Source organism: Bombus fervidus, chromosome 2, assembly GCF_041682495.2.
Source record: "Bombus fervidus isolate BK054 chromosome 2, iyBomFerv1, whole genome shotgun sequence".
NCBI classification, from domain to species: domain Eukaryota; kingdom Metazoa; phylum Arthropoda; class Insecta; order Hymenoptera; family Apidae; genus Bombus; species Bombus fervidus.
The window spans coordinates 20,734,450-20,758,678 of NC_091518.1; the positions used below are offsets into that span (position 1 = coordinate 20,734,450).

Sequence of the window (24,229 nt, forward strand, 5' to 3'; positions counted from 1 at the left end):
ATTGTACATATTATTATTAAACTTAAATTTAGATTGTAAGTAAAATATTGATTAATATTTTACATCATAGTATAAAAAAGAATAATATCCCTACGAAATCGCAGGAAATAACATTTCAACGTTTAATTCTCATATTTCAATCAAAGTGAAATAGTATGAATTATGCAGATTAATATGAATAAAAAATGATTCAAACTGGTTTGGGAAATGACAGAAGTAATCGAAGATATTTCGTCTCAAGTGCGGAGCACTTTCTTTAAGTAGATGTCGACAACCTCGGTTTATCTATATTTTGAAACGGTATCTTCGAGGTCTTCGACCATCGGCAGGCATCCGCTTGTTTGCAACCTCCCGAGAATTCTCATTGTCCATCCTGCATGCAAATGCGTTGCCCGTATCTTTTTTCTTTTTTGTTTACACTTATCTCACGTACAGGATATTTTTACCTGCCGCGGTTGCTCCCCGTTGTATATAAAGTCGCGGGAGGATTCACTTGGGACGCTCACACCTGTCTTGTATCTCGAAACCGTCAAGTTCATTTCAGACGGAAAAGAAAGCGATATCGATTAGTCTCCGGTTCAAAGTCGCCGCGAGAAAGCGCAACTTTCTCGGTGGAACATTGGCCGCGAATCGATCGCGTTGGAAAATTCCGAAGCCTCGCTATACTTCTGTAAATTAAAAATTTACAAATTAGAATACCGACAGAACCGTTTTAAATCGTTTCGCCGTGCGTTAAGGGGATAGTCGTGTAACAAAGTGAAAATCGATAATAAAGGATTGCGAGTGACTGAAAATTTAAGAATAACAAATGATCGAAGATATTAGAGAGATTAGAAAAATTGGAACATCGGGGAACTGCGAAATCGAAAGATCGAGTCGAATTGATCAAACGTCGAATGTTTCTGAGACATATGAATAATACCAGGGACAGTGTTTAAGATCCTATGATAAATTTTTCCAAGATTTGATAGGTTCTCTTGTTACTAATTGTCGAAATGAAGTCAAATTCCACGACGCGAGCTATTCTTCTACATCTTCTTTTTCTTCTTGGAAGTGTTCATGCCACTGACAATGAGAAGAAACGATACGATGGCTATAGACTGTACAAAGTTTTTGTGTCAGATACTACGGGTTTAGAGCTATTAAGGAACATGTACGACGATGATGGTTACCATTTATGGCATCCACCGAGTATCAACAACACCGCAGAAGTGATGATCGCCCCGGCAAAGATCCAAGAATTCATGGAAAAAGTGAACACGTCGAAGCTTGAACCAGAATTGATGATGGACGACGTGCAAAGGTATATCGACGATGAGAATCCTCGTGGCAATGCAAGAGGTGGTTTCGACTGGCTGGGTTATCACCGATTGGATTCTGTAAGACATTATTTCCCATTATTTTACTCGATAAATAGAATTGAATTATTTTTAGAATATTAATCCACAACTTACAATTTCAATTTTCTCATCTTTCTTCTTCCGTCAGTTCAGTTATCATTGTTTATTTCACAAGTAAAAATATTTCGAAATTACCCAAAATAAAAAAATGGTATCACCATGGTATTGCGCTATTGTAAATAATAACGTACTACCAATATTACTACAATGTTTTCGTAATATCATACTACACCGTTGTCACTCTATTTCACTCTATTTTACTATCATGTTTTCCTGCAATATTATTATTATCCCACCGTATTATATTTTCGCATTAAATTATCACCATCTTACCATTCCATTATACCAATGCGTTACTATATCGCAATATACCGCAATACTACGTGCAATTTACTAAGTATAAAATTATCGAATTAATTTATTATCAGTTATTAAGAATATAAAGTAAACATCGATAAGTATCAAAACACGATTCAATTTTGTTATATAATTAAACGATTTAAATAAAGTAATTAATTTCATCGTTTGTCCTTTTATAAGGCAACGCATTATTGATCGCGAACATCTTCCTTTCAGATTTATAGCTGGCTAGATTCCCTCGTAACGCAGTATCCTAAGATAGTGAAACCAATCACCGGTGGAAGTAGCTACGAAGGCAGGAGTATCAGAGGCGTAAAGATTTCCTATAAGGAAGGTAATCCTGGTATATTTATCGAAGGCGGAATACACGCCAGAGAATGGATATCACCCGCTGTTGTCACCTACATCCTCAACGAATTGATCCTTAGCGATGACTCTCGTGTCAGATATATGGCGCAGTCGTACGATTGGTATATTTTCCCTGTATTCAATCCTGATGGCTACGAGTACACTCATACTATGGTAAGAACGCTTAGATAGTTTTCGTATAACGCATACAACGTTTAACTGGAATTTGCAAATAATCATGCTAATTAATATCGTTGCGAATACAATCAAAGGAATAACATCTAGTCAGAGAATTGTTCTTACTCGCTAAAAAGGAACACTGGGTATATCTTGAAGATCTTGTATAGTACTTTTGATCGTGCGCATTTTTCCAATTTTTCCCCCATAAAGTTTCCATAAATGCATGAACATCCTCGCTGAAATTATAATAAATAACAGTGAAACGCAACGAGATTTGAATTGGAAAGAAAACTAATTGTAAAATATATAGAGAAATCTATAAAGTGGCATCGCTTTTTGTTAAAAGTCGATTTATTATTTTATCATTTTCTTATCGAGAATACTCGATGGTCAATTATAATTTTAATAAAACTGGTGTGGGTAAATCTATCCAGATAGTGTACCTTTTTACGCGAAATCTAGGTTTTGATTACACGTTCGTTTCATTCGTAATCAAAACTAGTTACCTTGTTAACAAAAGAGATAAAGTAGGTATTCAGAAACTACTTTGACGCAAATCGCTATTTAAACGATACTTCTTACGATAAGATCGTCGAACTTCTTCTTCGAATTATTTCATTCTGTTATCGGCCCGTTATCTATCTGATCTAAGCTAAGAGCTTCGATCAGTTGTAATTCTGCGTTTTTAATTTTTTGATTAAAGTATGCTTACTCTCGATAATTTTGTTTTGTTTAGAATCGTCTATGGCGGAAGACCAGAAGACCTTCCGGGAGGGGTTGTTACGGAGCTGATCCGAACAGAAACTGGAATTTCCATTGGGCAGGTAACAATCTAATACAAACAAAATAAAATTATCGCTACACCGTTTACTTAATTGATATTTACTTTAGAACATTATCTCTAATTTATGAACGGTGATAAACTGTAAATCGATGTAGATAATAAAAATAATTGCGCATATTAGAAATCAATTTAGATATTGGAAATATATGAATTGGCAACTAAGTGATTGCGAATTTTGTCAATACCATCTAATGACAAAATCCGCAATCACTTAGATGCCAATTCATATATTTCCAATATCTAAATTGATTTATTTATTTGTAGCATAAATAGAACGAAACACTCGCTGAAAGACAATCACTAGGAATCGAACTATCTGTATTTTACAAAGGAAATAAATATTTGTCCTTCTATATTATTGTATTATAGATTATTAGATAGCAGAGGAATAAAATTCTTATATCTTTAACGCTAAAGATCGATTCGGTGGCTCGTTAATGAATCAATAACAATTGATATTTTCATTGGTGAATAGAATTGATCGATAGAAACTAATAGAATTATCAATTTCTAACATCGACGAAAAATCAGTGTGTCCTTTGTGTTTCGTTTAAAGTAATATCCTATTGTTCTTCGGAGATCGTGCTTCAAGTATAGGAAGTATTTCCAGTGTAAAAATACTAAAGATTTCTTTATTATCGTTATTCGTATGTCGCACTTACTGCCGAAAAGTGGCCCTTCTGTTACGTTGCTTCTACCAATATTTTAGAGGGTGGTACCAGCCGAAATCCATGCAGCGATATATACCCTGGTGAAAAAGCATTCTCTGAAACAGAAACAAGAACCATGTCACGATATATCGACAGTATCCACGACAAAATATTCTCCTACGTAGCGTTCCACAGTTACAGTCAATTGTTGCTCATTCCTTACGGACATACTAGCAAGAGGATCAGCAACTACAACGATCTCTTCCAAATAGGAAATTATTCCATAAATGCTTTGTTGAAGAGATATGGAACGCGATACAAAGTTGGCAATATCGTCGACGTTATATGTAAGTACATTATTCAAATAAAGTTAAGATATCAGAGTATCGTCGTGATAAACACCGAGATAAATATATCGAAATATTATAAATATCGTTTGTGGTAAAATTAGTCGAAAACAAAGTAACGTAAAAACGCGTGAAAGTAGAGTAAAATAAAATACGAGAAAGTTTCTAGGCTTTTGTTTCGATCAACTTAAATTTTGTATTCCTTTCAGACGTTGCGTCGGGAGGTTCGATGGATTGGGTGCGGGGCACCTATAACATTCCCGTTACGTACACTTACGAACTTCGAGACACAGGAAGATACGGCTTTATTCTGCCAGCAAGTCAAATTATACCCACTGCAAAGGAAACCTTAGATTCTTTGGTCGTTATGTTCCAACAGGCTGCGAAACTTGGCTACGGCATATCCGCGAACAACACCACGTAGCGTTCAATTCCTTTTTATACAACGTTTCATTCTGTAAAATAACAAACTACTGTTTAATACCGTGTAACGTCAAGGTTACTTAATTTTAACTACGAATCGCACATACGTAAAGGACCGTAGAAAAATAAAATATATCAAATAGATTGTACAATTTTCGTTGTTAAATAGTAACGAAAGAAATAAATAATTTTGTATTACTTCCAGAGAAAATGAATCGTTTTATAGCGGAGAAGATAATCGTAGAAACCATACATCGTTAAAACGTTGGTTGATTACAAACACTGTCTTTGCATTTTTTTCTTATCTATATTTTTGATATTGGTCTTGAAATACCGTATAATCTTTCACGATCGTAATCGTCAGTTGGCACGTTTACGGTAACCACGTAATTTACGATCATTCACGGTAATGCGATTACTTAAACACAGCTATTTTTATTATTCCAGCATTATAATTCACACGCGCTTCTTTAATCTATGCAGCCGTTCGAACCAGTCGTTCGCAAGCGTTACGTCGTAACAATTTCTAGCACGATCTCATCGCGAAACGATGTTAAACGATGTTCGAAGGATGCAAATTGGATGCAACTGTGACAAAACGATAACGACGCTCTATGTACTTGCTACGATCGTAACCTAATACTTATTTACTTAATAAGTTCATTAACTTGCGGATGGAAGAAGACGAGAGAACTCGTTACTCGGATTTTTAATTTCTTACTGTTGCATATAATATATAACGATACGTATATATATATATATTATAATAATAATTTCTCTATCTATAGATTCTCTACTTTACAAACTAAAGGTCTCATTTCCGTCCCTATTCAATTATACCATACATACATTCGAAAATGTTCATTACGTTTCTATCAATTTTCAATTTTAATTTTATAATTATTATCATTTAATTTAATATCAGAATCACAGTATAGGATTTTACAATCATATCCGTTCGACCGATTAGAAGAAGAAAATAGAAATGAAACATACCCATCTTCGATTCGAAACTATCATCTTCCATGAACCTTCCGTTCGCTGGACGATTTTATCCGAGTTATTAAGATTCAAACTCTGAAATTCTATTTATTGTTATTTCAAAAAGAAAATGTAGAAAGGCTCAGTAGCTCGAAGTATCCAGGAATTAAAAGTCGTCTACAACTGATTGTGAAACGACATCGAATGGTCATCGTTTAGATCGTTTAGATAAAGAAGCACACTCGAAATAAATCCGATAAGGTGATCCAATAAGCTCTTTAATTAATCGATGATATGATTTTTGAATAACCACCAGACAGAAATAATCATTGGTGTCGTGTGCAAGTAGAACGTTTAAATACAGGAATGGAAGTAGCAGCGGCACAATCTTCTTTGGTGACCATACAGGGTAAGATCATTCGTCTCTTCTCTTTAATATTTCTGCTCTCTTTTATAGCTTCACTTTCTTTATTTTAATTCGAATTCGATTTTTTTTTTTCATTTTAATCGTTAATATTTAATTTTAACTTTATGTCTATTTGAATATGAATTTCTTCTCTGTATTTATTCGAACGTGAAAATTTTCGTTATAAATTTCGTTACTTTGTCGATCGTTAAGGTTTTCGTAGAATTTTGTTTGTACGTCGTTTATATCCTATATGATAGTAATAGGTTCGATCTTGTCCATTTCCTAGGAAAAGCATCATGTGGAAGTTAATTTTGGTCGCTTTGGTCGCTTTGGCGACAGCCGAGAAAGTAAGGTACGACAACTACAAGGTGTTCCGTGTCGTACCTCAGACGGAAGAACAGATGGAAATCATACGCAACTTGGAAGAAATTTCTGATGCGGTATGTACATCTACTTTGATAGAAGTATCATTATAGGTTCAAAGAATCGACTAAAATATACTTCTTTCCATTAGTTTATCATTAAACCATAACAAATTAAACGTCTAGCTCCGAAAAATTGTTTGAAAAACGAGCCAAAGGCAAACTGTAGCGATTCGATGAACTCGATCCATTTCCTGAACATTATTCCCTATTTTCTACGTTATCATTGTTTTTTAAAATTCAATAATAAAAATAGGGACCACGGTGAATTTTCATATTTAATTCCGCAAATTACCATTTATTTTTCTTACAATAATTATTCATATAATTGACATGAAAAAACTCTGAAATGTACAGTTCTCTTTCTGGAAAGAGCCAAACGCTATCCAGCACCCCGCGGACGTGATGGTTGCCCCACACAAAATCCCCGACTTCCACGAGACCATGAAGATGTTCAACATCCCCTACGACGTCTACGTCAGCGACGTTCAAACTTTGATCGACAGTGAAATGCCACCAGCTCAACCTCTGGCTACGTTCGACTTGAACCGCTATCACACGCTCGATGAAATCTACGCTCATTTGGACGATCTGGCCAAAGCAAACCCCGGCAAGGTGCAAGTGATCATCGCTGGAAAAACGTACGAGGGTCGTCAAATCAAAGGAGTGAAAGTGTCCTTCGGTAAGGCCAAACACGGAATCGTGTTGGAGGCTGGAATCCACGCCAGAGAATGGATCGGACCGGCTACCATTCTGTACATACTCAACGAGCTTTTAACCAGCAAGAACGCCGATGTCAGGGCACTCGCTGAATCTCACGACTGGTACATCTTGCCTGTCGCCAACCCCGATGGATTCGTATACACTCACAAGTCCGTAAGTAACTTGAGAAACTCGAGGAACTTTTAACATAACGCGAAGTTATGTTAGTCAAGACATAGAAAGTTTTATATGCGGGTCTTTCCTCTTTCGAAATATTCTATTCTCACGATTGTTTATTTAGAAGACCGAGAAATTATTTAGAAGTTCCACTGTCAACAAATTTTCTCTGTTTGATATTTTTGTATTAAATAGGATCTCTAACGATAAAACAAATATCGCTGGAATCGTGGCGAACAACTTACATTGTTCGATGACAAGTTCGATAACGATAGAATAATTCGAAGTATTAACAATTTAGTAATAATTAATATAAATTAATAATTATTAATAATATTCTTCAATGTAATAAATTCGATTATGTTTGTATCTCAGAACCGTCTGTGGAGAAAGACTCGCAAACCATACGGTATCTTCTGCTACGGAAGTGACCCTAACAGGAACTGGGGATACAAATGGATGTGTAAGTTCTTGATATATAAGTAAACCTTAAACGATGCTTTCACGTTCTTTGCTAAATAATTAGATAACGTTGAGATATATAAAAATCATATAAGAAACATTCTCTCTTTGTCCTTCAGCTGGTGGTGCTAGCAACCAGCCATGCGCCGAAACTTACGCTGGAAGCTCTGCATTCTCCGATGTTGAAACGAAAAGTCTATCGGAATATTTAACGTCGATCTCTAGCAAATTCTCTGCCTACATTGCTTTCCACAGCTACTCTCAGCTTCTAATGTTCCCCTATGGCCACACCAAAGAGCATTTGGAAAATTACAATGACTCTGTAAGTAGAGGCTTAATAAATCTATGTATTATTCTATTGCACGTTATATCTTAGAGCTTTTTCTTATATTCTCCGTTTTTATACATCTATCATATATCGCGTTTCTCGCATAGAAAATAAAAATAATATATTTATCATACACATGGCGGTTTCGTTTCGCAAACATTATATTCCGATCTTTCTTCGATTCAATCTTGTAAATGCATTTATCGCGGAGAAATCTCTGATTTTATCGCGCATATCTCGTTACTCAAAGGGTAATCGGTACTTCGCTTTACTTTACCGATAATAACGGTGAATGAGGTAGCATCTTTTTTCGTTACCGATACTCTCGATCGATTAACAGAATCTCGATGAAATTTGCAAACGCGGAGGAATCAGCTAAAACAACGAACGTGCTCTTTCAGCTGCAAATCGGTACTTCGCTTTACTTTACCGATAATAACGGTAAATGAGGTAGCATCTTTTTTCGTTACCGATACTCTCGATCGATTAACAGAATCTCGATGAAATTTGCAAACGCGGAGGAATCAGCTAAAATAACGAACGTGCTCTTTCAGCTGCAAATCGGTAAGAAATCGATCCAGGCTCTCGCTAAGCGCTACGGAACCAATTACAGGACCGGAAACATCGCCGAAACCATTTGTAAGTACACATTTCGTTCATTTAAATACATTAGACGAAACTATGATCGGTAACTAATACATTACGCGACTGATAAACGAATCGATATGAAATAAAAGATAATTTTCTTTGACGTGAACGTGAAGTAGTAATTAAACATAAAATTGATACAAATAAATTAATTCGATAAGGCTTTTTTAATTGGACCAGTAGATCGATAACGATCTTTACTTTCATTTATTGCTACGTATCATTTTCTACTCCTAGATATCGCTAGCGGAAGTTCAATGGACTGGGTGAAGGGAACATTCCACAAACCAATCACCTTCACCTACGAATTACGTGATACTGGTCGCCATGGTTTCGTGCTTCCGGCTGATCAAATCGCCCCTAACTCATTGGAAACTCTGGACTCTTTAATCGCCATGTTCAAGGAAGCTAAAGCTCGAGGATACGAATAAGCTACAGACTGCAGAATAAACTACAAACAAGATTAATCGATATAAATAAAGGAACGAATTAAAACGAATTATGTACAACGAATAAATTTTTTTAATATATTTATATCGTTGTTTTTACTTCGTTCTCCTCGACTTTAACGCCGGATCTACCGCTTAAGACTCATATACTCGGAAAGTAGAACAAAAGTGAACGTAAAAATCACCATAACGTGATCCTACATCTAGCGGAAAAAAGCTGGTAGAAGATCGAATTTGACCTTCAAATTATTGCATTTTCTTCTATTCGTCACGAGGATCAAAAGTCTCGATGGAAAAAATTGTTTAAGTTTCAATGATCTGAGGTGTGTAGTTGTGTGTTTGTGTGTAGTGCGCTACTGCTAGTGTGTAGGGATGAGACAGGTTTTACTGCGTGGGGTAGATGTCGCTGCTGTGGTACTGCTGTATTTTCTTCTCATTTTTAATACCGCGGAGGTAATATCATACTACGGTCACCGAGTCTCGAACCGTTCGTAACCTAAGGCGTTAACCATTGCACTGCCGTCGTCCAACCCTAGTTGATGTCGAGTGCCGTCACAGATCTTTAAACTGATTTTATTCGTAATGTGTCTACGTCTACAGCGAGAAAGTCAGCGAGAAAGCGAGCTATCGACAAAGCGGCAGAAAGCTATGGATCGGCTATCAAAATGCTATCTTTCGAAACTTGCCGAGAAATAACTAAGACCTCTCGTAGGAGCAGAGGTTCTAAGGCAACGCGATTTGCCGCGGCTAGATTAACAATTTGGTAATCGAGAGTTAATACTGCAGCGTCTTGATCCATTATCGAAAAGTGGACCAGGGTAACAACAGGTTATCGCTCTTCCTCGTATTTATATGTTAATGACTTTACATATCGCTGTTTGGTATTGATAGTGACACAATGAATGTAAATTCTTGGAGGAGAAAGGCTTCTTAAAATGTTTTCAAAGAAATCTTCGAGAATCATCTGAACGACGTTCCAAAGCTGACTTAACACGTTGACGCCGGCGCGACCTACCGGTGGCTCAGACGTGTCTGTCTCGAAGGACGGCGGTGAGTCACACGTGTATTTCACAAAATAGGTAGTGTAAAATAGGTTTATATTATTTTATCTCAACATTATAAACAGATATACAATAGTAAAAACATAACAATTCAATATTATATACTTAACATAATTATTTCCTTTCTTCATGCAATTTTTTCAAACAAGTTAGGCAGAGTGCCGGCTGACTCTTACAACGACACAATATCTTGTTACTTTTTTGGTTCTTTTCGCGACATACTCTCTACCTTTTACTCTAGAAATACGTTTACAACTTTCTTTACACCGCCGTTTCGTTTTGCTCGGAGATCCTTGGTACGACTGCAGAAAATGTGATCCTTTTTTGAAGCAGTACTTCATTTTCACTTGGTATTTCTTCTCTGTGGGGATTCACTATATTTAAAAGGTGATAAATAATTTCTTCGCAAAATTTTACAATTTTTTTTACCTTTAGTACCCCATTTTCTATGTACATACCACGCATTTACAAGAGGCAAGTCCCACATGTTAATTCCATTACAATTTTTTTTATACAATTCGGACGAATACAACATTAACAAACTATCGTATATCAATGTATCAGTCGAAGTCCACGGAATTTATTGAACTCAACAGGAATCGTATAGCTTTTGTAATTTTGCTATAAATTTAGGTCAAATTTGAAAAATTGCGGTCCTGTCTAACAGTCTAACGTGACCCACCACCGTCCCACGAAGCAGACAGTAAATTCGGGCGCCGTTCCACGAAGAAAACCATGAATATCGACGCCGACGTCAACGTGTAAACGCAAGATATGCCACTGTTCGCGATAGCAGTACAACTTTCCACCTCGTAAACGTTACATTCTGTACAACTTTACTCTTTCTCCTTCTTAACGGAGAATGACGGTGTTGTTTATTACGCTTCCAACTATAACACTACTTATTATATGCTATACATTATATGCTATATTATATGCTATTACAGACATAGATCGGAAAGACAATTTTTAGAATTATTTTATTCTTCCGTCATTAATCGTTAAGAAAACATTTATTTGTATTGTTTTAAGTTCGTCTTAATTCATCAATTGTTTTAGGAAATTTGTGAATAAACGCTATCCATTGTCTATGCAATCCGTTGTCTAGTGGTAATTTAATGAATTACAATTCCTCTTGCTATAGCTTTCAATTCTTTCTTCGAGATCTTTCCTGTGTGTGTATGTGGAAGACTTGGTAGAAATCGTACGCCACCACGTAGTTTATAATAATCCAACAGGTTACTAGCTACCATCTTTATCAGTTCTTCCGCAGAAACCTGTAAATTAAATTAAATTAAATCGTATTTATATCATACACAAAGTAATAGCGATCGTTTCTTAGGTTTGTATTACCTTTAGATTAAATTATGTTATTTAATCATCGTTTTATAATGTCACTTCGATTTAAGGTCTCTTAGTACATTTACAAATTATCAACAATACTGATCAAGTTAAGAGAGTTAGTATATTAATATACCATACCAACGTTAAAAGTAATAATAAATTACAAATTTTATTATTTATTATATTAAATCAATATATCGATTTGTATGTACCTCCATCTCAGGTACTTTGCTGACGAAAGCAATAGGATGTTCGTCGTCTGTAGGATGAGGTATACCAACCACCGCCACTTCTAACACTGCGGGATGAGATAGCAAAAGATTTTCGATTTCGGTCGGCGTTATTTGGTGTCCCCTGTATTTCATAATTTCCTTCAATCTGTCCATGATGAAAATTTCTCCCTTTTCGTTATAATAAGCTAAATCACCCGTGTGTATCCATCCTGAAAATAGAACGTTAACCTATTAAATTACCCATCCATCCTTATGCTTTATCGTTACTTAATTATCTCAATCTTTACGTTACTGTCATACTTTTCCAACATTTCATTTATTTTAAACCACAAATAAACTATCTAGAGAATGCTTAGACCTATTTAGAATTTCGACGATACAATTAACAATTGCAAATTGCGATATTTACCATCTTTGTCGATGGTATCTTTGGTAGCTTCGGGATTTTTTAAATATCCTGTCATCATCGTCAGCGTTTTAGCGCAGAGTTCGCCATGCTCATTTGGACCAAGTGCCTCTCCTGTTTGAACATCTATGATTTTTATCTCGCAATTTGGAGCTACCACGCCACAAGATCCGCTTGTAGTGTCCAGTAATTGCATTGCACACACGCCTCCAAGCTCTGTCATACCTAAAAAAAAAAAGAATAAGTTATTTCTCACACCATTCCAACGCGTTAGTCGACCAATCAATCTCCTTATCTCAGACGAGAAGGTACATATCGTATAAAATTTCAGTTTCTCGTGTAGTTCCTTTTCTACTTACCATACGCCTGCATAACGGACGCAGACGGGAAGTGGTTCTTCAATAAATCTTGACATTCTTGTTTCATCGTAGCACCACCGGTGAAAAGGATTTTCAAGCTACTAAGATCATAATCGTGCAGATGACTGTATCGCGCTAACCGATTTGCCATACTGGTGCTCAACAGTAACCATGTGACCTGAAAAAAAATGATAATCCGTGAATAAAAAAGAATAATTCGAAAGGAATTGTTCGAAAGAGTTGCGCTTTCACATAAAGGTCGGATGAAGCTTTTATACTGAATTACTGCAGGCATCGTATACATTAGCATCCCAAATATATGAAACAACGACGATGAGGGATCGTCCATCGTCTCGTTGGCAATAATATAACTTCTGGCAGCGAAGCAAATGAAACATCAAGTATTCGTATTTTCTAAAGCTATCGATAGTTTTAATTTTTTATGCAATAATTGAAAAGACATTTTTTCACTAAACGCGATATACATATCGCCGTGTTTCTATTTTACGATCACAGAAATCAATCGAAGTAGATTAAAATGCGATAGAACTCTAAATAAACGTAATTCTTTGTAAATAAAGTGGATAAGTCGTAGATAAGTCGAGCGAAATTTCTTCGTTGAGATATTTTTGTCCAAATTTCTATTTTCACTCGGGAAACTAATGAACGATCGACTCGTTGAGCGAATTACTATCGTAGAGACACCGACAAGTATCCCAAAATTTGTCCAAAACCGATAGAACGATAGAAAAATTAATCTGAAGAGAAACCATGCAGTTTGCCTATGGGTGTTCGATAATCTAAGAAATACTTGTGCAAACATATTTGAGATTCGATTATTATTTATTTTACCGCTTGTTGTTTGAAAAAAAAATAATAATAAAAAAATAATAATAAAAATATACCTTCAAATAATACGCGTTAAATAATAAAAATATACCTTTTTGTTGATATTATTCTATTATTCTATTAATATTTGTCTCGGCATATTAAAAATCAAGGTGATTATGCGGAAGGATCGATTGCGATAATTCCGAAATATTTGAACAAGGTCATCATTCCGAACAACTCTTTCATGTATACTTTATTTGCCGAGTGTACTATCGTATTACTATCGTAGAGACACCGACAAGTATCCCAAAATTTGTCCAAAACCGATAGAACGATAGAAAAATTAATCTGAAGAGAAACCATGCAGTTTGCCTATGGGTGTTCGATAATCTAAGAAATACTTGTGCAAACATATTTGAGATTCGATTATTATTTATTTTACCGCTTGTTGTTTGAAAAAAAAATAATAATAAAAAAATAATAATAAAAATATACCTTCAAATAATACGCGTTAAATAATAAAAATATACCTTTTTGTTGATATTATTCTATTATTCTATTAATATTTGTCTCGGCATATTAAAAATCAAGGTGATTATGCGGAAGGATCGATTGCGATAATTCCGAAATATTTGAACAAGGTCATCATTCCGAACAACTCTTTCATGTATACTTTATTTGCCGAGTGTACTATCGTATTACTATCGTAGAGACACCGACAAGTATCCCAAAATTTGTCCAAAACCGATAGAACGATAGAAAAATTAATCTGAAGAGAAACCATGCAGTTTGCCTATGGGTGTTCGATAATCTAAGAAATACTTGTGCAAACATATTTGAGATTCGATTATTATTTATTTTACCGCTTGTTGTTTGAAAAAAAAAATAATAATAAAAAAATAATAATAATAATATACCTTCAAATAATACGCGTTAAATAATAAAAATATACCTTTTTGTTGATATTATTCTATTATTCTATTAATATTTGTCTCGGCATATTAAAAATCAAGGTGATTATGCGGAAGGATCGATTGCGATAATTCCGAAATATTTGAACAAGGTCATCATTCCGAACAACTCTTTCATGTATACTTTATTTGCCGAGTGTAGTTTCCCACGATTTACAACCCATTGATTTTTCTCCTTCTTTACATTAGGCTATATCATAGGAACGTGATCCTCTTTAGAATGCTATTCGTGTGGCGTATAAGCTAAAGTTGTTCAGAGCGACGACCTCGACAAGATATTTCAAGGTGATCGAAATCGGTGAGGAACTCGCACTTCTAAAGAATTAGCAACGCCTAAACAAAACGATTAATTCGTTAATATCGTCATAAAAAGATACATACAACGATGATTAATCATCGATGCTTGAACATCAACGACGTTCAACTATCAATAAGTATTATCGTACCTTAAACTTTTCGATAATTTCGCAGGTAGTTTTCTCGTCGAACTCCGGCCCGATGACCTTCTTGGTGCAAGAAACGATGCTTCTAGTACTAAGTAACGATCCGCTGATCCAGTACAAAGAACTGAACCACAATGGGACGTGTGCGTTGACCGAGAAATTTGCATTCTGAGCCACTGCCGTTAGAAGTGCCTTGTGCGAAAGCTGCACGCCCTTCGGCATTCCCGTTGTTCCAGACGAGAAAAGGATCACAGCCGTGTGATTGGGATCGTTGATCTCTTTGCATCGAAAATTCTTCACTGCCGACTCGGCATGCCCTTTCAGCGTCTCGGAGAACGGCGTCGTACCAGGATAATAGCCGAAACAGGCCATTTTCACGTGGTACAGCTCGATCTTCGCAGCCTCCAATATCACCGCCACCGATTTCTCATTCGCGAAGATCACTTTCGGTTGCGATAATGCGAGAAAGTGACGTGCGAGTTCTACGAAATTGTAATAATCCATTAATCATCGTGTGCAATCGTATAATCTTTTTAACATGCAAAGCAATTGGTTAAGTGAAAAAAAGATATTTACCGAATGTCCAGCTGGACAAATTGTAAAGTACAAATTAAATAAAAAGTGAAAACACGAATAGAGTATATTCGCAAGCTAAACTGATCGACAAGCTTTTGTAAATTTCTTTTCGTTTCATTTTATCGTATTTGATGTTGATGTTTTAATTTCTCGAAACACGAATCGCCTTACTTCTAACTCACTTCTATTACTTACTTACTTACTTACTTACTTACTTACTTTTATCTCAAGCACATCGAAAACGCTTATCTATCTCTACAAGTTACAAGTGAATTTTTAGATCTTTACGTCAATGTGACCTGTGAGAAGCACAGCCACGATAGATAATGGGTTCTTCTGCTATCGGCTCTTCTTTTCTTTTTTTTTTTTTTTTTATATAATAGCTGCTCTATAAGAGAACGTTGATCAAACGTACGAGGACGACGCGTGAAAATTTACAAGTTTATTTTTATCCGTCTTTTATCTTTTACGTTGCTTATATTTTAATTAAAGAAGAGACCGATCCAATAGACTTAGAACGCTTTGGCAACGGTGATGACAAACTCACGATGTTTTGTAAGAAACGATTAATACCTATTTGATCGTTACGTTGTTCCAACTTAATTAATATCATTCTGCACGTCATCGTACTAGGAATCGTTTATTCAGCTTTTTGTAAAGGCCTTTTAATGACTGAGAATTAAATAATTTAAAAGCGTGGAACAATTGCTTCAGAGAATTTGTTCGCATTTACAAGAGCCTGAAGATTTAATGAATAATTTAATCCAAGGAATAAAAAGAAATACCGCAGATGTATACCGAGTATAGGTATTATACACACATACAATATTTAAATAATTTTTATAATATAATAATTAATATTTAAATAATTTTAAAAATTATCTCCCTGTGAAAAATAGGAAATTCGACTTATAATTCGACTATAGTAGAATAGCAACAGACATTTACTGTGACGTATATGTATAATACATGTAAAGTACACGAGTATAATCTGCCATCTGCTTGCATAATAGCTCGAGTGGCCATTCGTTATTATAGTGTTTCTTCTATCAGTTTCAGAAAATTATCAGGAATTATTATCTTAATCAGGCAAGTCTATATTTATTACGGACATATAGTTTTTTAACTTGAAGTATATATTGCTGATTCTATATATCCTCTCCGCATGTCAGTGTAATATTCCATTTGTAATGAATAATAGCATGACTTCTATTTTGCTTGCTATGACCCAAGCTAGTAAAATTGTTATAAGTCCAGCATTAGGAATTCGCGTTGAAAGGCTGCTTATTGAAATATCTATAAAAATATCTTTCAAAGTATAAATACCCTATATATATATAGGGTATATATGTAAACTCCCTAGAGTTCACGTGGGATAGGGATTCTTTTTGTTTTACGGGTAGCACGACTTTTTGTTTCACGGACAGAGCGACCCTCTTAGGGTTTTACAGGCAACCATTTTTGAGAGACACACTTTTCCCAAACGTACGGACGGAGAGCATCAGAGACAGACAAGAGCACAGAATAACCATTTAAAATTTTGATGACTGACGAAGAAAGATCGGTAGCTCAGGACGTTGAAAATCGATTCTCGATTTTCAGGTAAACATTGTATAGAACTTGTTATTTCGCGTCTATGTAATTTATCGTTATTTATTGTTATAGACGGATATCAATTGTTGTCAATAAAACTCGATTTTCAGACTTCGGAATCGATCACCCGAGTTATCCCAAGATTTACGATCTTACATATATATTCACAAATATTATGCATAAATATATACGTAAATATTGTGTCCAAGAATTGTGACGACAATTTTGTTTCCAAAAGAAATTACAAATATTACTTGCCTAACTTTTAGGTTACGTTATTTAGAGGAATATTTTATTTTCAGCTGTATCATAAAACCGATTTTCAACTTCTACGAAAGACATGGTACATACTTAATAATTTCTCATTTATATTCATTTATGTTCAAAAGTAGTCAAACATTCGTTTAGAATAACAAACAATACAGAATATAAATTGTGCATAAAGCATGTCGTTTCGAATTATTATTATCATTTACAAGTTATTAATTAGTTACAAACACGATAAGAACGAGTTTTCTACGAGAACTTTGACATCGTCAACGATATTAGACAAAAATTAAACGTCCTCGTCTTATCGCGCATACGTTATAGCGTGTAAAATCCTGATAAGAATCGAACGAAGAAAAACCGCGTAAAAATATTTTACCGTGATTGTAACGACACTCGATGGGCTGATATCCACGCCATATCCATTAAGGGAATTATTGTAATTTTTAGAACTTACGAACGTTCATCGCGTAGTCCCATGCATTGACAATAGCGCCGAGATAGAGCGCAGCAAAGTAAGGAACTATGCAATCCAGATGATTATGCGAAGAAATTACGACGATGTCACCTTTTCCCACCCCGTGCTTTTGCAGCCACAGTGCACATTTTATTGTACGATCCATGATGTCCGCAAAAGTATCTTCGACGCCTGAGATCGTGTCTACCTGAAAAATTCGTTCGATTAATGAGAACTGTGATTTAAATTAGCGCTTTTAGGGTTAAAAGTTTAAGTTAAAGCTGATGGGAAAAGGGGTTGGATTGTGTAGCTTGGCGGAGTAAATTATCGATTAAACAAAATATAAAAAATTATAAAATATAAAATTCTGTAAAAAATGATAAAGAGCCATATATCCGAAAGTCGTACTCCCGAATCCTCTTGCGCGATAATTTGTGAACTAATAATAACGATATTAATATTATCAACAAGTTCCACGTTCCAGGCAATAGACTTTTTTTTTTTTATAATTTTATGTTCCTGATAGGATATCTTTGTACTTCGTACGACTACAAATCTTTAAAATTAATAAAGGTCGGTCTTAAAGGTCTGCAATCTATAAATTTCTATAAATGAAGGTACATAGATAAATTTATATAAATATCATTTTATATACCACGTACTATGTGCGAACGACGATCAACGACGCGAACATTTTGAACAGTTTCCAATCCGATTTCATTCCTGCCTACCAATACGTATGCAAAATATTTGAAATTATTGAAACGTCGAGAATGTGATTTCGTTCAAAGCGAAACGCCATTTTATTTGGTTTCGCGTCAATTTGATATTTCTAATAATCAATGCAATAGAAAGAATCCCTTATCGCGAATTGAACTCCAACGCCCATATAAAATGTTTAGTAAAAAGATGGGCAATCTTCTAGTAATAGTAAATAGTAAAGAAGAATCATAGTTATTTTGATTACTGTGAAACTACAATAATAATAGGCATCTGTTTATTTTATTTTCTCTGCTACTTACATTCCAATAATTGCTTCAAATATACGTTTAAATATATATAAATATATTTTTAAAGGGAATCACACTAAATCATTGAATTTTGATTGCTATAAATATTCATGTTCGGACGAAGAACGGTGAACGCGTTGTTGTTGTTTGTAGTTTTCACATAAATAATTTTATCGTACTTTGCTCTTGCTTGATTCCAAACTTCAAACCCATTTATCAGTTGATTTTTTCGTTAATTATTTCGAAAACTATTCAATATCTCAGAGAAAAGAAGATGAAATACAACGAATTAAATAACTTCGATCGCTATCCTACTCACATCGTTTCTCCCGAAGTGATACGGATACTTTCTGTTCCTTGGGAGACATTCTTAAATCTTCTGTAATGAATTTTTCAATATAAATTCCAAGCAACGCCAAAAATGGTCATTTTTTAATACAATTTACCGAATGTCCAGCTGGAAAAATTGTAAAGTATAAATTAAATAAATAAAAAAAAAAAAACTTTTCAATACTCTCCATTAATGTCGCGACCTCCCTACCAGGTGGCGATCAGTTAAGTCGTAACTGAGGATGGAGGATCGATCGAAGAGTTCTGGTGCGATTGTGACTTTGAATATTTATTTGAAGAGTTCTACTATGATTGCGATGTTGAAGTAAGCTTGAAGCGTCTGTATGATTTGATTTACAAAGCGTGATGTGCGTAGGATGTGCAGGATGTGTAGCACAACTCGTTTGTGATCTCGTATCCGGTGGTCTTTCGTCGAGTTCTAATTTGAGGTTAAAGTTTATGACACGTGATTTGCTATCGAACGGACTCGTCGAGCGTTTAACCGAGTCGTCGACGTGATCCGAGTTGCAAACTTTGTAACATGCAATGTGTGAAATTCCAAGTTCTCAAAAGTAACAGACGTGCTGTTCCCGTCGTAAAATTGGGATGATGATCTTACAGGCTCGACAAATAATGAACACCCTGTAATTTGTACATGTGTTTTTAGATTGATTTCGAGCTTGACCAATACAATCGCGATAGTCGAGTCTCATAATAACAGTGTTCATGAAATTTCACAATGTCTGTAATACGCGCAACGTATACTTATTTCTTTGTTTTATGATTCTATCGCGTGATTTACTAACACGCACGGACCCTTCTTATTATTCGAGTTTTCGATTATCCGACGTAGGTTCGGTTGGCGTCACGGTTTTCTTTTCTTTTTTTATTTTAATTTTTACTTTACAATTTGCCCAGCTGAACATTTGCTAAATTTTTCTAACTTCATTGCTAAATAACATGCGGATGGCTACCCCCACGAGATGTTTAGTGTGTAAAAGCGTTGTGTATACTAAACAGCGTACATAATTACTTTTTCACACGGGTTAATACGACAGACCGGAAACTCTTAGCAAGAAATAAGAGGAGTAACGGGAAATCTTTCAGCGTACGCATTGCGCATGCTTTTATGAGAAAGCATACCGAAGCGTATGTTGAACTGTATGCAATATATATTGAACATACACACATTGTAATATGTACGTATGTATAATCATACGATAACGTCTTATTAACAAGTTCATCGCCACGTCGCACATATCTATATGCAACGGGTATACTACCGTGGGGGCCCCGTCACCAAATGATGGTGACGCTCTTCTTGTTCGAGTTAATTAATTAAATATACGATATTATATATAGGATATACAACGTAAAAATATTAAAAACACATTATACCATACTTTTTTTAATTTATATTCTGCATAATATATTACATTATCCTATATCGTATGGTATTCGTTAAAACATTCCAAACACATTTGGGGTGATTTTGGGCACTTCGAAAAATAGTTAGACTCCGTTATTACTACTCTCCTCACTTCCAAATATATTTTCACGCTGTTTACCGAACATTTTGACGATGAAAAAATTACTGATGTACGTCTCACAAGTATGCTTCTCGACTAAATGAAAGATCTGAGATATCTGCCATGAGATCCCTCGGAATACTCTAGCTGGATAGCTCATCGCTTTCTCCATTTCAGAAATAAATAATCCTTTCTTTATGAATCTAAGGCGATAAACAATGAATGTTAACACGTTGGTCGCCCAGCGTGATTCGGCTAAGTTTCCTGCGGGGTCCAATTCCAACCGCCGGTACGCAGAACGTAAATAGAGCGACAAACGGGAATTCATTGTTTATCGCCTTCGATTCATTGTAAAGAAAAGATTATTTATTTCTGAAAGCGATAAGCTTTCCAAGTAGAGTATTCCGAGAGATCTCATGGCAGATATCTCAGATCTTTCATTTAGTCGAGAAGCATACTTGTGCGACGTACATCGATGATTTTTTCATCCTCCAAATGTTCAGAAAACAGCGTGAAAATATATTTGAAAGCGAGAAGAGCAGTGATGACTAAGTCTACGACTATTGTTCGAAGTGCCCAAAATCACCCCAAATGTGTTTGGAATGTTTTAACAAATACCATGCGATATAGCATAGTGTAATATTTTATCCAGAATATAAATTAATAAAAAGCATGGTATAATATGTTTTTAATATTTTTATGTTGTATATCCTATATATAATATCCTATATTTAAATAACTCGAACAAGAAGAGCGTCATACATACTTGGGTAACGGGGCCCCCACGGAAATATATCCGTCACATAAATATGGGTGACGTGTCGACCAACGTGTTAATGAAAACACATCGTATCTCTAAAACTGGAATTTAGAAATCAAGTTTATTTAAACTTCCTTTGTTTGTTTTGACGAGTGCTATATATGCTACTTGACATTGTTCCCTATCTTTATATTAGGTTGTCCCAAGAGGTTCTTCCGTTCGATAAGGAAATAATAGATATACGACATTTTGTGTTTTATATTATTTCATTGAATCATGTACGATCGATTTTGTTCTATTACTAGAAAATGTATGTAATTACTGAGAAATAAAACAAAACACTAGTAAACGCAAACACGATCTTTCAATTTTCTTCTATAGCTTCACTAATCTTGTTTCTTAATAATAATACATCGCTTGCTAGCTGAGAGTGGAAACAAATCATATTGTAAACAATACTATTGAGAAATTATCTATTTGATTTTTAATGTTTGATGTGCGTAATAGATAACGATATCGTTGTTTGGGCTACATAGGCTATCCTACATAACTAGGAAAATAGATGACTAGGCAATAGATACGAAATAATAGGAGATAGAAAACAATTCCTTTAGGCATAATTAAATGCTTTCGAATGGTACATCGTCCGGTATAATAGCAGAGTGTCGATTACACGGCGTGACGCCAACCGAACCTATATCGAATAATCGAAAACTCGAATAATGAGAAGGTCCGTGCGTGTTAGTGAATCACGCGATAGAATCATAACAAAAACATTTTAATGTAATAGTTGATATTTTATACTTTATGATTAAACTTCCGAAAAATATAAAGTTACGTAAAGTTCAAAGCATCTCGGATAATACAATACTTCGGTTAATCGGGATTGGCATAACCAAGACTTCGTTGCATTACATATCTCCATCTTGGAAGTGACGATATTTTGAAGATTTTAAAGCTGTCTCTACTCTTTCAAAATAGACTTGTGAAACATTTTTTCCGCAATGATCGATGGATTTTTTTGTTCCTTATGCAAAAGTACTAGGATACCTGTATGTGAAAATGTCTCGCAGCACAATAAAAAATCTCGCGGCACAATATCGTTCGTGCGATGCATTGAACGAAATATTTCGCGTTGCTGTTTTTCCAACGTGTACGACTGCATGCGTTGGTCGTCAATTGCAACAAAATCATTCGTTTATAGAAACAAAACGTTTTCTTCGCGCGCATTCGCAAATACAGTGTCTCCCAAATTGACTTCTATCGCTATCATATCGTTCGCATTTACGTAGTTCTAGATACATATGTATATGTATAGTTCTGTTGGAAAAAACGAAAATGATTTTAAATTTTCAAAACGTCACCACTATCCAAGCGAACACCTAGATCATACGTCGTTCGAAATTTAACATCGTTTAATTTTGTCTAACGAAATTCCTCTCTATATTCTGCTATGTTCAGAGCTTCAGCCATAACCAAAGAACACAGAAAGTATTTAAACGAAGCTAAAGTCTTTGTGCCCTTTGTGTCTTTGTGCCCTACAACGAGTCACACGGATTGTATTAAACCTGCAAAATTCTTTGACCGTCGTGATGTTTTATCGGAAATATCTATTTTAAGCTATTATATAAAAGCTCCGACAGTTACAAAGAAACTAAATTGCAGACTATAACAATTTCAATTACGCTTCTTATATCATCTGTCGATTCTACATTATATAATCATTTTTTTTAAATTTCATGTTAGTTCCGAAACATTTAAGTTCCTCGTAACCGTTAATTAAAGACTCTTCGTAACTGTTTCAAGAACACGACACCGATACGATAAAAGTTTCTAACTCAAGTTGCGAGACCAATTAGACCAAAATAATTCATCGGTCTACATAGTAAATTGCTTAGACAGAACGATTGCACAACCGCCAAGCGACTAAACGAACAATACCAGAATTCGGTTTATCGTCGTTTATTTTTCCTTAATCGTACAAAATAAAATTCGTCGATACGTACCTGACCAACAATATCCGGATTATTCTTCAAACTGTTAAACAACAATTCGCCAATACTGGTATATTGACTATCGAACGATATCACTTTCCCCTTCATTATTTTGTTTTCGATCCTGAACGGTGGCTCGGTCTAAGAACAATAGTACGACGAAAGTATGATAACGTTAGTACTTTCTATATTACGTTGAAGCGAAGCAAATAATACTTGCAAATTACATTCGTCAAACGTCTTACGTTATTGTTTGCTGGTTTACTGACGACCATATTGACGATTGTTAGAGGAATCACACGAAACGATTCTTTTTAGAAGAAAATAAGTAATTTTCCCAAATAAAAAAATTTTTCTTCTAATATTATGGAACAACTTTTTCCTAGATTTATGGATCAATGCAACGGAACAGACTCATCTGTCGGTGATCGTCCAACAACTAGATAAAAATCCTACGATGACAGACTTTTTCTTTATATGCAAACCCCCCCACCCCTCGACAGGCTTTACACACATTGAAACTCGCTTATGATTATAGTTTATGATTAGTCTGCTTATGATTGGTCTACTGTAATCTAAATAATACCTATGTTAATGACTTGTATTTTGAATTTGAAATTTATATACGTTCTTGGTTATATAATAACAATATTCTATGTTTTTCCATATCGTATTTGTACGTTCTTATTGCTTGCACACATTCCTTCTGTCTGTGTATAAAAAGTATTTCACATTTCTCTCTTTTTTTTTTATATTTTTGTATTTTTATAAGTTGATAGCGAGACTGTACACTATTATCTTCAGCGAGGCAGATGCAACCCAGACGAGTAATAAATGAGAATTTCAAAAAGTAGCAGATTCAATCTCTTGCCGTATCTTTTCAATCTCTAGTCTTGGAAAAAATGTAAATGTTTTCAATCTATTCATATCCTGTA

The 24,229-nt window shown here is 35.0% G+C and overlaps 2 protein-coding genes across 2 annotated transcripts; one reads left to right on the forward strand and one right to left on the reverse strand.

Annotated features, from left to right (window-relative positions):
• The first annotated feature begins 775 nt into the window (after positions 1–775).
• LOC139998049 (uncharacterized) lies at positions 776–9,215 on the forward strand. Its single transcript, XM_072022270.1, has 12 exons — positions 776–1,379; positions 1,977–2,282; positions 3,025–3,112; positions 3,842–4,129; positions 4,339–4,552; positions 5,880–5,942; positions 6,229–6,382; positions 6,722–7,240; positions 7,619–7,706; positions 7,825–8,027; positions 8,588–8,672; positions 8,919–9,215. Exons 1-12 carry the CDS (start codon positions 996–998, stop codon positions 9,110–9,112), a joined length of 2,586 nt encoding a protein of 861 aa, XP_071878371.1. The 5' UTR covers positions 776–995; the 3' UTR covers positions 9,113–9,215.
• LOC139996421 (uncharacterized) lies at positions 9,074–23,756 on the reverse strand. The gene is made up of 8 exons (XM_072020796.1): positions 23,540–23,756; positions 23,307–23,435; positions 17,672–17,879; positions 14,782–15,260; positions 12,534–12,711; positions 12,178–12,399; positions 11,748–11,977; positions 9,074–11,468 (listed from the first exon to the last, which is right to left on the reverse strand). The coding sequence occupies exons 1-8, from the start codon at positions 23,567–23,569 to the stop codon at positions 11,307–11,309; spliced, it is 1,638 nt and encodes a 545-aa protein (XP_071876897.1). The 5' UTR covers positions 23,570–23,756; the 3' UTR covers positions 9,074–11,306.
• Between the last annotated feature and the right edge of the window lie 473 nt (positions 23,757–24,229).